The sequence below is a fragment of the Chiloscyllium plagiosum genome, unplaced genomic scaffold (assembly GCF_037043375.1).
Source record: "Chiloscyllium plagiosum isolate Xiang-an unplaced genomic scaffold, Cpla_swu_hap1 HiC_scaffold_26, whole genome shotgun sequence".
NCBI lineage: Eukaryota > Metazoa > Chordata > Chondrichthyes > Orectolobiformes > Hemiscylliidae > Chiloscyllium > Chiloscyllium plagiosum.
In genome coordinates this window covers 42,463,947-42,480,610 of record NW_028270164.1, presented here as the reverse complement: position 1 = coordinate 42,480,610, position 16,664 = coordinate 42,463,947, and the positions used below count along the sequence as shown (strand labels likewise).

The following is a 16,664-nucleotide window of genomic DNA, read 5'->3' as shown; positions in this document are numbered from 1 at the left end:
GCTGATACTACTGCCTTTCCTCATTGCTTAGTAACTTTGTCAAAAGAATGGTAGAATCTCTTAAATCAAGAGCCTCAAGGTGGAGTTCTCAACATTCTCTTTAATGGCAAGCATCCACAGGAATTAGAATCAGAATCAGGAAAAGAGAGATGCCAAAACTCTGGAAGGGGTGATGGGGGATTTACGGGTGTAAGACAGAGTGCAATACAAACTGCTGGAGGAAACGGACAACACATTCTTTAAAAAGTTTGTTCATGGGCTGTAAGCAGGCTGCCGCCTTGAACTGTTGCAGTTCCTGTTAGGTGTGCCATGTGAGCAGTGCTATTATGACCTAATGACAATGAAGGAACATAATACAATTCCAAGTCAAATTGGTGTGGGGCATGGTTGGAGAGGGAGAGAACTTGTAGGAAGTGGTGGTCCGGTGCATCTGCTGTCTTTGTCCTTTTAGGTTGTATAGGTCATGGGCTTGGAAGCTGCTTCGAAAAAGCTTTGGTACATTAGTGCAGTGTGTCCTGTGGATGGTTTGCACTGCTGCTACTGTGTCAATAGTGATGGAGGTGGATGTTGAATTTGGTGAATGAGGATGGATGATGTCAAGTTTTGAGTGTTTTTGGAGCTGCAGTCATCCAGGCAAGCAGGGTATATTCCATCACACACCTGATCTATAGATGGTGGACATGCATTGGGGAGACAGGAAGTGATCTACTCTTAGTAAAATTCCAAGCCTCTAACCTGATTTTGTAGCTTTTATATGGCTTGTCCAGTTCAGTTTTTAGTCTATGGTAATTTTCAGGATGTTGATAGTGGGGGAATCAATGATGGTAGTACTATTGAACGTTAAGGGACAATGGTTAGATTTTCTCTTTTTCGCAATGAACGTTGCCTTACACTTGTGTGTTCTAAATGTTACTTATGACCATTCTTGGAATAGCAGGGCTTCATTTCTCGGGTGCTACTCAAGTGAGGCATAACACTTTAATATTCTAAAACAGCCCAAAGCAGTTCATAAACGTGATTGCTGAACAAAATCTGGCACCCAAACACGAGATATTAGAACATGTGAAAGCACCTTGAAGAAAGGAGTGAGAGAGGAGTTATAAGGCATGGAAGTTGAGGTAATCCATCAATGATTAAACGAAAAAGACATGCATGGGCAACACGTTAGAATTAGAGGAGCTCAATGTTTGGGGCAGGAGGAAATGAGTGAACAGAAATTGGTGTGAATTAGAAAATGGCAAGTAAGGTTTGGATGAATGCAAGAAGCTAACACAAACTGGAGGGAGGAAAGACAATAAATGAGAATGAGAGAAACAGCAACTTTACTGCTGGATCAAAATCCTGGAACTCCCTCCTGAACAGCAGTGTGTACGTCTGTCAGGTGGACCATGGTTTAAGAAGGCGATTCCCAAAAGTGTTCTCTCAGGAAATAATGGTTAGTCAATAAAGCTGGCCTTGCCAAAATCATGTGCCAAGAAGAAATTTGCTAAACAACTTCTAGTCATTACATTTTAACTCCCAAGATTCCAAAATCTCAATAATACCAAGATTCTTTGTAGTCAGTTTTATTTTATGCTTTCTGTTTTCAATCTCATTATGGCTGTTGTTCTCTCCATTGGCCTGACTGACCTTGGAATTGCAATGAGGCACAATTTGCTGTAGTCTCGTTGGCTCTCCAGAGCTCTCTTAGATTCTCCTGTCACCACTTTGCCTTGACATGTTGGAAAAATGGCAGAAGATGATCCAAAAATTGGCTGGGTTTTTGATAGTGAAGAGGATGGTTGTCAAATGCAGGATGAAATCATAGTTTGGTTGAATAGCTGTAAAAGTGGCAAATGGAAATCAATCCCAAAAGTGCAAGGTTTACATTTGGGGAGAGAAAACAAAACCAGGAAATATGAAGAATAGATGAAGTGAAATAACTAGATCTGGTTTGCTCAAGAGAGGCAAACTTTGTTTAAAAAAAGTTAGGGCATAAATCAGTTTTGTGGATGATTAAGTTATTGATTAAAAAGAAAATTCTTTACTGCCTAGACGTCCTCAAGTTTTATCTGAATGAACAGTAAGCAATAGATGCTGTTTGCCTTGGATGGTACTAAGTAATTTGGACCAAATGCAATTAGTAGGAGACCCATTTATTCATGATGAATGAAACATTGTGCAGTATCTTATTTGGGATGTCGATGGCAAGGGAAAATACAAATTTAGTCTTTGTGCTGCTCTGTTGCTCGATTGTGCTTTTGACCTTTAAAAGATTCGTTTTTAGCTGCATAGCAATTGTTGGCAGTGGTGTCTGCATTCCACTTGCAGCTTGCTTATTCTGTTGAAGTTGGTTATACTATAAATCATTTTGTAGAACAAGCGAACATTGACAGTTGGAACTCCATGCATTGAACTGAGAAATATTACAGCAGGATTATCTCATAAGCAGTTCAAGTCTGCATTCACATAAGCTGGTAAACCTCAAAGGGTTATTACTGGATAATGAATAGTTGCACCAGAATGAAGAGACTGTTCCAGTGAAGTTTGTTTTCCAGTATTCCAGCCAGCATTCATTTAAGTCAAATTTCAGATGCAAACTTTAGATTTATTTCAGCAACTTACTACTTGGCATGGTTATTAGAACCTCCACTCAAAAAGCAATATACCAAATGCCCTCCATGCTTTTGAATACATTAGAGCTATTTTTTCCTTTGCCCCCTGCTTTTCCTCCAATTACCCAGCACATTTGACAAGCTGTCCACTTGTTAAATACAGGTGATATTGTAACATTCAGATTTTTCTTTTTACTCTAGTGACTAATCAGAGCTCTGTCATAGTGCTAAGTTGAAAATGAAGATTTGTAAATGTATTGTTGAAGCACAAAACTATGAAACATGAAGAGTCTCCATTATTTTTATGCATGTTGAACATCCATCATGTCTATATTTAATAACTAGATGATAACTCCTTAACCTTCTCAGTGGGAGTGTGCAGTTTAGAATTTGTTGTATGCTGAGATGTGAGACTCATGGTTCAGATCATGAATTCAGCATCTAAATTCACATTTCAAGACATGAATATGAGGTTCAACATACACTATGCAGTCAAACCTAGTCGGGTCAGAGTGCAAAAGGGAATGTAGCACTGGACTTTGAATACTTGAGAAATCATTGTAATGTTTTTCAGTTTTCACAGATTCTTTGACCATGACCCATATCCTATTTGGCATTTTGATGCAGGCTTGATTGTTAAGATTTCCTCTTCGAGGCTTATTCAGGGCCCTTCTGTATTCTAGAGCTGAAAAATGTGTTGCTGGAACAGCGCAGCAGGTCAGACAGCATCCCAGGAGCAGGAGGATCGACGTTTCGGGCATAAGCCCTTCTTCAGGAATGAGATACCTGCGCTTTTCCAGCAACACATTTTTCAGGTCTGATCTCCAGCATCTGCAGTCCTCACTTTCTCCTTCTGTATTCCATCTTTGCAACATATTGCTGCTTCAAATTGTGATATGAACTGATACAGAGCACCGTTATTTTGGATCTCTGCTATGGGTAGCCTAAGTGCATCATGGTATTAACATTTTAATTGATGAAATAAATTAGTAAAATTATTTAATCTGGAATGTATTATTATTTTTCTTGTCCTAATTTCAACTTTGAGCTTTTTTCAAGGGACATAGCTCTGAAATTGAGGTGGAATCTTTTTTTAAAACAAAAAAAACTGTACAAGAGCAAAATAGGGCCAATGATCTGATTGTATCCCTTTTGTAATTTTTCATTTTGTCTTCTATAAACTTTAGACTGCACCTTAGAGAAGGAGGAGGGAAATGGGGGGTTTTTGACAGAAAGAGGTTAATGGTGTGAGTTAGGGCATGTTCATCTAAGGCAACCTGAAGGACAGCAGTTGAAGTCAACTGATTTGATGAGATTGTGCTGACACCTATGAGATAAGTGATATAAATTAGACAATAATAAAATAAAAGAAGGGAAGACAGATGAGATGGACAGATTACTTTGCTATTCTCATTTATTTTTTTAAAAATTAAATTAAATTTGAAAATTAAAAGTCTCACTGAGAAGCCACTCAGAAAAGGGGAGCGGTTAGGAGGAAAATTGGTTATGGACTCGTAAGACCTATCTTAAGCTAAGGAAGGGAGAATATTTAGGGATTGAGGGATAGTTGATACATGAAGAGAGTGGAGTATTAATGCTCAATTGTGTTATGACCCCAGTTTTGTCTAGCTGTTAGTGGATGAATCAGATCTCTGAAATCTGGCTTGATAATCATAAGCATTATTTTTTGCAGTTTGATTGGTCACCATCTGACTGACCACCAAAACAATGTTCTTTTAACAGAAGAAGAAAATTTTATTACGCACAAGAAAAGCGAGAGACTGAAGACAATTTAAAATCATGACATAAACAGCAAAAAGAAGTATTCACACTATTCCCAGCAATGTAATTTACAGACCCTTTACTCAACCCCACTGAAGTATCCCTACATTCTAACTCTTAAATTTCTCACTGAATGGATGATATTGCAACAATGCTCTTTACTCAATTTTCTGCACTCTGACAGTGAGTCACTCTGTTACTGACTAGCCAGACGCTGGCTACTTCACTGACTTTCTAACGTTATCGAAAAAAAAGTCACATTTCACAGAACTAAAAAGTTAATCAACATATGAAAGAGTGAATATAGCAAAATACTAACATTTCCATTAATTAATCATTGCTTTCTGTTATGCAAGATATACAGGAATCAGTCATTTAGCAGCCACCCCCCCTCCCCAAGACCTTTTGTTTTACTGTTTACTGAGACCTTGGCTGATCTGTGTACAGACATTGTTGACCTTCGCCCCTTGATATTTTTGATTAATACAAATCAATTGTTATTTCAGGAAGAGCATTTCAAACTTCTTCCAAGTTTGGTGCGTAGACCTGTTTCCTAACTTTACCTCTGACAGCTTAGTCTCTAATTTTACGGTGCAACCCAATGCCTAGCCTCCCTAACCAATGAAATTAGCTCCTTTTATCTCCTTTTATTCTTTCATGTGGAATGGGCATCACTGGCATGACCAGTATCATTGCTCATCCAAAAATGTCCTTGAACTGAGTGGCTTGTGAGGCCATTTCAGAGGGCGATCCAGGGCTAATCATGTCGCTCTGGATCTGGAGTTATGTGGAAGAAGTATAGACATCAGATAGACACATAAGAAATCAGAATAGTACTAGGGCTATTCGGCTCTTCAAGCCTGCTTACCATTCAATATGATTATGGTTGATCATCCAACTCAGTACCCTATTCCTGGTTTTGCCCCATACTCTTTGATCCTTTTAGTAGTAAGAACTATTATTTAACTTCTTGAAAACATTCAATGTTTTGGTCTCAAACATTTTATGTGGCAGAAAATTCCACAGGCTCATCACTGTGAGTGAAGCCATGTCTTCTCATTTCAGTCCTAAATGTCTTGCCCGATATCCTTAGACAGTGACCCTGGTTCTGGACTCTCTGGTCATCAGGGAAATCCTTTTTGCGTTAACCCTGTCTCGTCCTCTTGGACTGTTATAGGTTCCTTTTGAGATCTTCTCCCTTATTCTTAGAAACTCCAGTGATTGTTCCCGTTTCTCTTCATACATTCATCCTGCCATCCCAGGAATCAGTCTAGTAAACTATTGTTGCAATATGTCCCTAGCCAGAACATCCATCCTCACGTAAGGAGATTAAAACTGTGCATAGTTCTATAGATGTGGTCTCACTAAGGTCCTGTCCTGTTGCAGCAAGAAATCTTCATTCCTGTAGTAAAATACTCTCATTATAAAGGCCAACCTACCGCTTGTTTCCTTCATTGCTTGCTGCACCTGCATACTTACTTTCAGTGATTGCTGTACAAGGGCACCCAGATCTCGTTGCATCTCCTCGTTTCCCAATCTATCACCATTCAGATAGTAATCTGTCTTTCTGTTTTTGCTACCAAAGTTGATAATCTCACATTTGTCCACATTGGGTCCAGGCACTGATTCCTGTAATACTCCACTATTCACTTGTTGCCACTCAGAAAATGATGAGTTTATTCCTAGTGTTTGTTTCCTGTCTGCCAACTAGTTCTTGTCCATGTCCGTGTGCTATTTCCAATCCCATGCAATTTAATCAAAAGCCTTGTTGAAGTTCAAGTAGTCAGTGTTGAATGCTTGCCCTCATATACACTTGGTTGCATCTTCCAAAAATGTAATTAAGTTAGCCAGACATGACCCCCCCCCCCCCTTAAAAAAGCCATACTGATACCTCTTGATTAATCCCTGCCTTTCCAAGTCAGATGGATCTGCCCCTCAGAATTGCTTCCAATAGTTTCCCCACTACTGAACTTTGACTGCGTTTATCCCTTGTTCCTTGCTTGAATAACAGTATCACACACTGGCTATCCTGCAGTCCTCTGGCACCTCTCCTGTGACTAGAGAGAAATTAGAAATTATTGCTCGCGTCCCTGCTATTTTCTCCTTTTGGACATCTATTCAGTACTGAATTAATACCTTGTTCCACTGTCCTGAGTTAACAATATATTTTTCTAATCTTCATAAATGTTTCAGAGTGCTCATAGTTTATCCTCCTAACACGATGATAAAATGTGATGCATTCATTTCTCCATCCCCTAAAACCTGGAATATTCCTTACAGTACATTACTTTAAGTGTTTAAACTGTGTGAGAAAGACATGTTTGTGATAGTAATCCTGAAAGAGGAAAGTTAATTGTGAAATCAAAATACGATGAGAAATGTTTGGATTATGTGCATGTCAGAAATACATGACAAACCTGTATTCTAACTGCAAATCTAAGGCAAGTTAAATATGTTGGGCACATCTTTTCATATCATAATGTCTGTCTTCTACTTAACTTAATATTTGTTCTCATTATGTGCAACTTTGTTTTCCTTCCTAACACCACATGCAGGGTAAGCTTTTGACTCAGTTGGAAAGCTGTTAAGTAAATTCATATGATATAAATGAAACCTATCACAGATGTTTGGTAGCAAATAAACCAAATTTCACAATATTTACCTGTTTCGTGTGAGGAACAAAGAAATGTTCAGGATGCAAGGATATTATTCTTCATACAAAAACTGGAAAGATTGTTGCTTGTCCCGAATGTAAACAAAGTGCAGTGTTTGTGCACCCTAAAACTAATGCTTTCTGTTGAGCTTCAGCAAAATTTGTTGGCTTTGTGCTAGACCCTTTTCCGTGCTCAGCTTGTAGGCACTTTGGGAATAAGGCAGAATTGTAAAGATAATAATGGTTTACTTCATCATTCACATATTTATTAAGCATTCAAGATTCTTTGAAAAAGGAATGATTTTGAAGGAATGTTTCTTTGTCACTGTGCTGTTGACTTAAAATGTGATGTCACTGTCCTGTAAAGCCTCTGCAATTCAAAGTAGTTTTCTTTGTAATGTTAATCTAGCAATATATGCCAATTTATTGTGTATCAATCATTTTTGTCACTTCCTCAACAAATTCAATCGAATTTTGATGTGGAGATGCCGGAATTGGACTGAGGTGAACAGGGGCAAAAATCAAATGACACCAGGTTATAGTCCAAAAGGTTTATTTAAAATTGCAAGCTTTCGGAGCCCCATTCCTTCCTCAGATCTCCCTTGCACAAAGCCATGCTAACTATCCCAAATAACTGTCCCTGGTGTTGTGACTTTTAACTTTGTCCACCTTAGTCCAAAACCAGGACCTCTACACCATCCCTAATAAGTCCAATCCTTTCCTAATGCGAGTAAATCCTGTCCCTGAGTACATTCTCCACTAATTTCCCTACATTTAATGTAAGGCTCGTTGGCCTATAATTTCCTGGATTATCCTTGTTTCCCTTCTTAAACAATTGAACAACATTCTCCACCTTCTGGCTGAAGAGAATCCGAAGATTTCTGTAAAGGCCCAGCAATCTGCCACCTTGCCTTCCTCGGTATCCTGGGATAACTCCCATCAAGTCCTTCTCAACCTTAATGTTTTCAAGACATCCAACACTACCACTCTAATATCGACATACTGCAGATTATCAACATATTAATTCCTAATATTACCATCATCTGAGCCCTCTGTGATAGCCATTGCGAAGTACTCACTCAGGACCGCACTTATTTCCTGTGATTCCACACATAAATTCCCACCTTTGTCCTTGAGTGGACCTACCCTTTGCCTAGCTACCATCTTGGCTCCTCATGTATGTATAAAATGCCTTGGGATTCTCCTTAATCATACTTGCCAAGACCATGTCATGGCCCCTTTTAGCCTTCCTAATTCTTTGTTCTTTCCTGCTTCCTTTGTATTCTTCAAGGGCCTTGTCTGATTTCAATTTTCTAAACTTTACATTTGCTTCAGTTTTCTTTTTGAATAAACTTTGTCTATCTCTTGTCATCCAGGGTTCCCAAATCTTTCCAATCTTCTCTCTCATCCTCACAGTAACATGCTGGTCCTGAACTCTGGTCAACTGTCCTTTAAAAGATTCCCCCATGTCAGATGTGGATTTATCCTTAAACAGCTTCTCCAAATCTAGTTTGGGTATTTGCAGAGGCTGCTCGTCTCTCAAATAACCTTTCACTTCTAATAATATATCTTCATTGCACCTTAACATGACTGCTCTAATGCAGTTTTCACTGTTGGCCCTGGCAATGTGTAAATGCCTCTTAAACATTGCTACCGTATCTGCTTCTACCATCACCCCTGCCAGTGCCACCCTTTGTGTAAAATAAAACTTGGCTTACACATCACTGCTAAACTTTATCCCTCACCCAAATCTATGCCCCCTACATTTTCACCCAGCAAAACAGAGTCTAACGATCCACCCTATACATGTTGCTTCTAATTTTATATGTTTTGGCAGTAGCAGAATTTAAGTAATGTTAGTGGACTTCAATCCTTCAATCCAAGTGTCACTGAGAAACCTGTTGCTGTACTTGTACGTGTGTCTATCTCTGTGTTTTGATAAAGTCATTAATGGTCAAGACCATTAGATATCTGCCTGGGCTGAGCAGCTGCCTAGTTTCTGACAGTGCTGTGAGTGTTTTTTGAGTCTATTTGAGGAAGAGTACCCATCAAGTTCAAAGTTTCTAAGGTGGTGTAAGGTGCAGTTGAAAGCCTTGCCTGTGCATACTTCGAGCATCGAGTCACTTCCGCCTTGAAGATCGAGGTAGAGGTGAAGGCATATTTGGTGCTGGCCTGTTCCTGGTGGAGGTTTATAGGATGTTGCATAAGAGAAAAAAGGTAGTTGTTTGAGAGAATAAAAACTTCTGCAAATTAAGAATATATTAGTGGTATTGAAAGAGCAGCACAGCACCATGTAACATATTGGTTTGGATGGCAATTGAGATCTCCCCATCCTCAACCTGCTGCTGCTTTCACACCCTGTCATCCTGCTGCTGCTTTCACACCCTGTCCAGCTGTTAGTCAATTTTTTCTGCGGTGACACAGATGAAGGAATTGAGTTTGTTAAAAGTGGACAAAAGAGCATTTAGTGATGGCATGTAAGTGAGAACATGAGGTCCCCAGTGAGTGAGTCAAAGGCACAGTAAAAATTGTGAAGTTCATATGCCTATCCGATTGATAACTGTTCAAATTGTTTTTGTTAGTCAAAATTTTGCTCAGTTTTCTGCCTTATGGCGTCTTAACTTAGCTGGTTGGAATCTTGTTTTTCTTGAATCTTGGCAGCTGCAAGAACCATAAAGCAAGTTTACGTGGAAGATGGAAAAATTCTCCTAAAAATGAAACATTTTTGGAAGGGTTAAAAAAAGTCATCTTGGTCAACAATCTGTGAGGTAAACAGGAAAAATTATCAAATACTTTGACAGACGAAGGAAATCCTGTTATACTGCCTCCTGTGGATACTTAACAAGGGCACCTTTCTGAGAATCTCGTGAATTCTGACTCCTTGGAAGCATAGATTCTAATAAATCAGCTCTAAGCTGCTCTTCTGACACTTTTAGGGTTCAAATAATATCAACTGGTGGGAAGTCTGCAAGTGCACACTAAAGAGTCTTTGTTTCTATGAGAATGTACTTGAATTTTGCTATAAAATGGTAATCCTATTAGCCACTGCTATATTGTTTTATTTTGTTGTAGTTTCAAGTTCGAAAAGTTCAATGGGAAATGATTGTAAAGGTTTGATATGATGAAGCAGCTGTGTAACAGATTTGGCATCATAGCTCCATGAAGTTTGGTAACAGCAATGTAGTGATATGTCATGAAACATTTGCAGCTTTGTGTTGGGGTTTGTTGTGTTTGTATAAATGCTGTTTATTAATTATAGGAGATACAATATCCCATAGTAATTGGTATGTAACTTCGAACATATACTTGTGATGATATCCCTGCCTCCTTTTCTCACCAGTGTGCAAATCCTCTCATTTAGGATATTGGTATGGGGCCCCAAAGTTGTCGCTTTTGATCCTAAAATGTGCACAACTTACTCCAGTTTCTTGGATAGGCATATAGATGGGAATGGAATAGTGTAGGTTAGGTGGGCTTTGGATTGGTTTCACAGGGCAGCGCAACATCGAGGGCCAAAGGGCCTGTCCTGCGCTGTAATGTTCTATGTTCTAATTTCCTGGAATGGTAAAGTATTTCAGTGGTTGGAGGAACAGGTGAAACTAGCTGTTTCACAAATTGTGTTCATCATTAACAGGATGCTGCTAATTTTGTCTTCATTGAACACCTATACACATGGACGTCCAGTGCATGTGTTTCTCCTAAAATTTCTAACTAGGTACTCAGTGTAATTTGATTAATTTATATTAAATAATACTTCTATTTAGAAAATTATTTGATCTTTGATGTTGACCACAATTCTTTGACAGTTCTGATAAATAGTGATTTTTGAACTGGAGGAAATTTGTGCTCTGCAGTCATAACCATGAGCAAATCTGTTGCGACTGCTGATTCTCATGTTACACAACTGACAGAGGGGAAACATTGCATGGTCTGACTTGAAGTAAAACTGCAATGTACTAACTCCATTTATTATGCAGTTCTCTGGTAGCTTGAGACTGTCATTCTTTTCCTCTTGTTTACCTCCATTATTGTCTTCCTCTTGCACCTTACATTGGTATAGCAGATTGAGTGACATGGCTGGTAAAATCTGAACTTAAGTTGATGGAACTGTACATGTTCTGAACTGATCTTGGCCCAAAGCAAACTCTTAATTTTGACTAGTTTCCATAGCAAGCCTTATTCAGAAGCAGTGCAGTGTAGTTGACAGTGAAGATTCATTACTGAATTACACAGACATAACAGCGTGCTGGCTGTTTGAGTGCTTTTACATGCCACAAGAAAAATACATGTTGCTCTGGAGATAATCATCTAAGATCTGCATGCGTAAACATGGAACTTATTTCAATCAGATATTGCAGATTACATATACATCACAGATTGTATAATTCTGAGTCTAAATTAGGTCATTGGGTTCCATGTCAAAAAGATACCAGAAGGAATTAAACTGGATTGCGATTGAAAGGGTGAAATGATCTTTTTTAAAAAAGACAAGAAAAAATACAACCTATTGTTAATCTTACATACAACCAAAATAATAAACCAGTTCAATGGAAGATTGTGTCTCTTGGTAATCCAATGCTCTGACTACCATTTCCAAACTGCTTCAAGATGCATTTAAAAGAATCAGACTACAAACCAAAAATATAAAAGTGTGATTATTTTAGAAGGGTTATTAATTGACAATACCATCTCTCTCACATGTTTTGAATAATTCTGCCCCTCTTTCGCAATTTTGTTAGCTGATCTTGATGTTAATGTTTTAATCTTTATATTATGACTCTTTAACAATAACATTAGTCACTTGCCTGAAAACTGCACAGGATTTGCAGATGGTATGTTTTAACCCCTCTTTGTGAATTGCCTTAGCATATTCCACCAGTTCAGCCTTTCTATTACTGAAGTTATGCAATGTGTACTTATTTTTATAAAATGATGCACCCGTTCTCCCCTTTTTGCAAATTTCCATAGGCTCAGTAGATGAGCCACTGAGAAATATTTGATATTTGCTGAGAAAACCACTTGAATTTAGTGAAGCTATCTTATGTTCTAAATTAAATTGTTATGTAAGGTGGTTTATCACAATAGTCTTACGTTATTATCACTTTTTCATATATTATGTAAATACTTCATGATAAAGGTGCATTTTTTTTTTGGGTAGCCTGGAAAGTAGGTTGACAGAGTAAATGTTTTAGAATAGGGAAGATGCAGTGACCAAAGGAAGTGCACAGTGACTTGAGTATAGTCAGCAGGGTCAGAAATATTTTGAGGTGCAATAGGCTTTGTGGCAGCCTAGCTTAATCTGCAGAGCATGCAACTCTTACTTTTAGGATTGTAGATTCGGGGCCCATGTTAAGGATGGTCTTGTGGTACAGTGGTAGTTTCCCTACCCCTGGGCACAGAGACCTGGGTTTCAAGTCCTATCTGCTCCAGAAGTGTATAATAACATCTCTGAACAGGTTGATTAGAAAAATAGGTTTAAAAAAGTTCTGTTCATTTCTGACTGTGGTGTGATCATTCTAAATTTTATTTATCTTCTAGTTACCTGTGCTTTTAATGCAGTGATATTTCCAATTAAATTGGCAATTCTCGTGACTTGCAACTGAATGAAAGGTAGTTGTCACACTGACCTTATTTTCCTTTGGATTCTGAAAGGCTGGTTCCCATATTTAACGAGTCTATTCAGGTCCATGTGAACCTGTAATATACTTGTAGCAATATACAAGTCTGCACCCTGTGTCTTTGAGAAGAATGTAGCAATCCAGTTTGGCAGCAGAGTAGTCTCCCTGCATCTGTTTAAAAAAAGGTCAATAAAAGACTAGTTTAAAAAAAAATAAATTCCCTTTTCTTGCATTGTGTTTGCTTAAATGTCAGCTATGTCAGGATTAATTTATATTGTGAAATTTATTGCAAATATACCCAATAAATTTGAAAAAGCCTGCTGCAGTTTTATTCACATATATATAATATGGAGGGGTGAATTATGCAAGCAATGTACACTGATGTTAGACAAATAAAGAATTTCAAATTTACTTCTGTTTAACATGAAGTGTGGATGTTCATTAGAAACATTTAAGAAGGATTGTTTTGTCTATAAATTAAGCAATCTTATACTGATTGCATTTTTTTAAACAGATTGTCTGTTTTGTACACCCTCTTCAATGCCTTTGGTTGTATAGCTTACAATTTTATTTATAGAATTCTACCCATATAAAGTGAGTGTCTGCTGGTAATGTTAATAAAGACTAGACATTGACAGCATTGTCTTTGGCCAGGCTGAATAAATCAGTTTGGGATTGGAATTTAATAAATGTTGTGTAATTTTGTGTTCACAGAAATCTTCACAATCAGCTGTCTGTTGCAACTGTGTGGGCTGCATATTTATTAAACTGTTCTTTTTTTTTTCCTCCTCAAGATCACATGAATAGTGAGGTTGAATCTCAGGATATCAACATTCCTGAGCAGTTTTCGGGACTTCTACATGGGTCACCTCCAATCTCTGAGATTCAGAACGATCCAGTCACTCTACTAGCTGCTTTGAGCAAAGGGGGAGTGGAAGCTGAAGCGATGCAAAGCAGAGTCTTGCCAGAGAGGCAACACTGTGCAACAGGGCGGGCAGTGAACACTGACATTAAGAACTCTGCAGCAGATATTGCTGAGCAAAAAGGGGAGCAGGTAATCCATAATACCGTACGTGACATCCACATCAGCCAGACGGATCCTGTAAATTCTAAGTCTGTTCAACGTGATATTCCATTCAGCAAGGGAATAGAAAGACGGACATGTACTTCAGAAAGGGTACGACCTAGTGGAAAGGGTAAAGCCGACCTGAAATTTGCAAGAACTTTGTCAAAATCGGATTCAGAGCTCATTATATGTCCTCCATCTGAAGAAGATATGCTGGGAAGTCGTAGTGAGTCTCTTTCAAACTGCAGTTCTGTGAAGAAACGGTTAGAAAAATCGCCATCCTTTCAGTCAGAATGGGAGGAGGTATGTACTGTTCCTGTTGTTTATAATTGTTGTTTATGTCAGCCAGCCAAATAAGCTAGTTACTGGAATTAAATAATATATTCAGGAAACAGATTTTTTAACTCTAAAACTGTTACAGTTAAAGCTGAGCTAATCTATTTAAAGTAATATTGTTCTCTCTGCAGCATTCTTAATTTTGTAAAGCTACGTTTGCACTTGATACAGATTTACTAACCGATCATAAAACTAGTCTGCCTGATAAAAATGCTATTCATGATCTTGGTAGACGTTCCTGCTTTTGAGGTTTTTGTAACACGTGTAAGCCATATATGACAGCGGGTATGAGTGGATTGATTTGAACTTATAGCCACTTACTCCTACAATGTAATGTGGTCTTGATATAAGGGACAGAAATACAGTACCTGCATCAGGAAATTGATTTAGGTTTGCTTTAAGAACAGTCGAGTTTATAGAAAAAATGAAAAATTGCTATTAGTTCTGATCAACCCGAACTATTAATACTTCCACTATAAACACCCAAAATAGCATTGTTTTCTGGAACCATTAATGTTCATTGAAAATATTATTGTATTTTAAAACCACACTTCATGGTTTCCTTGAAAGCTTTTGAATGGAGTACCGATCAATTATTAAATATTTCACCTCTTTTTTTTAATCTAAATTATTCATACCAGCCCAGTTTGATTAGGTAACCCCATATAAACCAGAAGTATGGTAACACAAGCAGGGCATCTAAGTATATATGTGGGGCAAAAAAAAAGACTTGATAAATTCTGGTCAGTTGCTATATTCAAAATTACTGACTTGGTAGGCCTCATCATGTCCTCAATTTTTGCATGCATTGTGTGAGTTTTAAAAAAAAAGTAAAAATGCACAGCTCGAGTAGCACAACTGTCCATGATTCGTAATTTAGTTGCTGATTGTTTTAACATTCCAACAATTAAGATATTCAAAAGCTTTGATAACATTGGTACAAATGCATCTGATTTTGATATTTCAGTCCAGCCGTGCCATATCTATATTCTGAATTAAAATCAAATCTCAATAATTGTGTTCATATTTTCTGATTAAGAAACGTTGTGCTTAGAAGCTAGAATGAGGATCAGAGTCTACTAAGTTTATTGACGTGTACCAATTCTAGATGTGCCTGACTGGATTACTGTACTTAATCAGGCATTAAATGAAAGAACTAAGTCAATATAAAAACTTCAATTATTTTGTTCCATTTATAACAACTTTCTGTTTTCTGTACTGATTTAGCTTTCTATCAGATACATCACTGTAAAACAGTTTTTATTGTAGTTGTCAGCCCTATTTCATGTCATATGTTTGGAATTTCTGTTGTCAAAGGAAAGTAAGTTTGTTTAGGAAAAGCTATTTTTCAAATAGCAGCCAAAACTTTCAGAAATCTGCAGGGGTTCTTGATGAACCATAAACAATTGTGAATATAGCTATCATTTGCTATGTCTCTCATTTTGACAAAGGGATCAGGCTTTTTTTATTGTTTCATGTGATGGAGGCATCACTAACAAGTGATGTCACTAGCAATTTGTTGCCCATCTCTAATCGCTCTTGAACTGAGTGGCTTTTTAGGACGTTTCAGAGAGCATTTAAGAGTCAGCCACATTGCTGTTGGACTGGAGTCTCATGTAGACCAGACCAGTAAGGGCAGTAGATTTCTATTCTGAAAAGACGCGAATGGAACAGATTGCTTTTTGGAATTGTCCCCAATTGTTACACAATTGCGATTAGACTAGCTTCTAATTCCAGATATTTCCACGTCCCCAAATATTAAGCCTATGCCTTAGTTCACTTACCTAATGACATTACTGAAATGCAACTGCTTCATCCTAAAAAGCCCACCAAAAACAACTTGAATATTTATATTTTACGTAAGAGCCGCCATTTCTGGCAGAATGAAAGACAACTCGTTTCATTTTGTTCTGATAGTCTCAAATGTTTTCAGGGCTATATGTATCTCCATCTTTCATTATTCCAAGATGTACTGAAGTTACTTAGTTGGAAAGACAATGAAAATTACTGTGTCAGTAATTTTGTTCTTTGCCAAGTATCTCCCAGGGTAAGGTTCAAGGTCTAGAAAATTTGTTTTATGGATTTTGGGGAGTTTGAAGTTGATTAGAAATTGCAGAACAAGGAAAAGCTACAAACATATTTGAACCTCCATAGATGCTACACTCCAGACTTCTCTGGTTTAAGACTTCAAGCAGTTAGTTGTTGCAACTAAATGTAGAGCTTTTCTATGGCAAACATAATAAACAACTCTTGAGGAAGGGTCACCAAACCCGAAGTGTTAACTTTGATTTCTCTTCATAGATGCTGCCAGCCCTGCTGAACTTTTCCAGCAACTTACCTGGACAGTGTGTATTTAATGCAGTAAAATCTGACGTGGCACTTAATGAGAGATCTATCAATTTAAAAAAAACTCAGTCACAAGGAGCAACTATCCATGAAAGGGAGCCTAAGATAGATCCTTATGGGACTTGTAATGGTGAGCAGTAGCAGGAGAAGAAACCATAGGTAATCTTGGGCCACGTGTCAGTTAATTGGAATGGAACTAGTCAAGTACAGTTTTATCAGTTTCAAAGATGGTGAAATTGTCTTTGTGGAGGATGACAAGTTACCTGTAT

At 37.9% G+C, this 16,664-nt stretch overlaps 1 protein-coding gene across 10 annotated transcripts in view; it reads left to right on the top strand.

The window, feature by feature from the left end:
* The window catches only part of anks1aa (ankyrin repeat and sterile alpha motif domain containing 1Aa), a 355,860-nt gene that overhangs the window by 190,187 nt on the left and 149,009 nt on the right, over nucleotides 1-16,664 (top strand). For all 10 annotated transcript variants that reach the window (XM_043716918.2, XM_043716919.2, XM_087973655.1 and 7 more), the window contains one exon: nucleotides 13,442-14,016. In XM_043716918.2, the coding sequence (XP_043572853.2) occupies nucleotides 13,442-14,016 (575 nt within the window). The remainder of the gene's footprint in view (nucleotides 1-13,441; nucleotides 14,017-16,664) is intronic.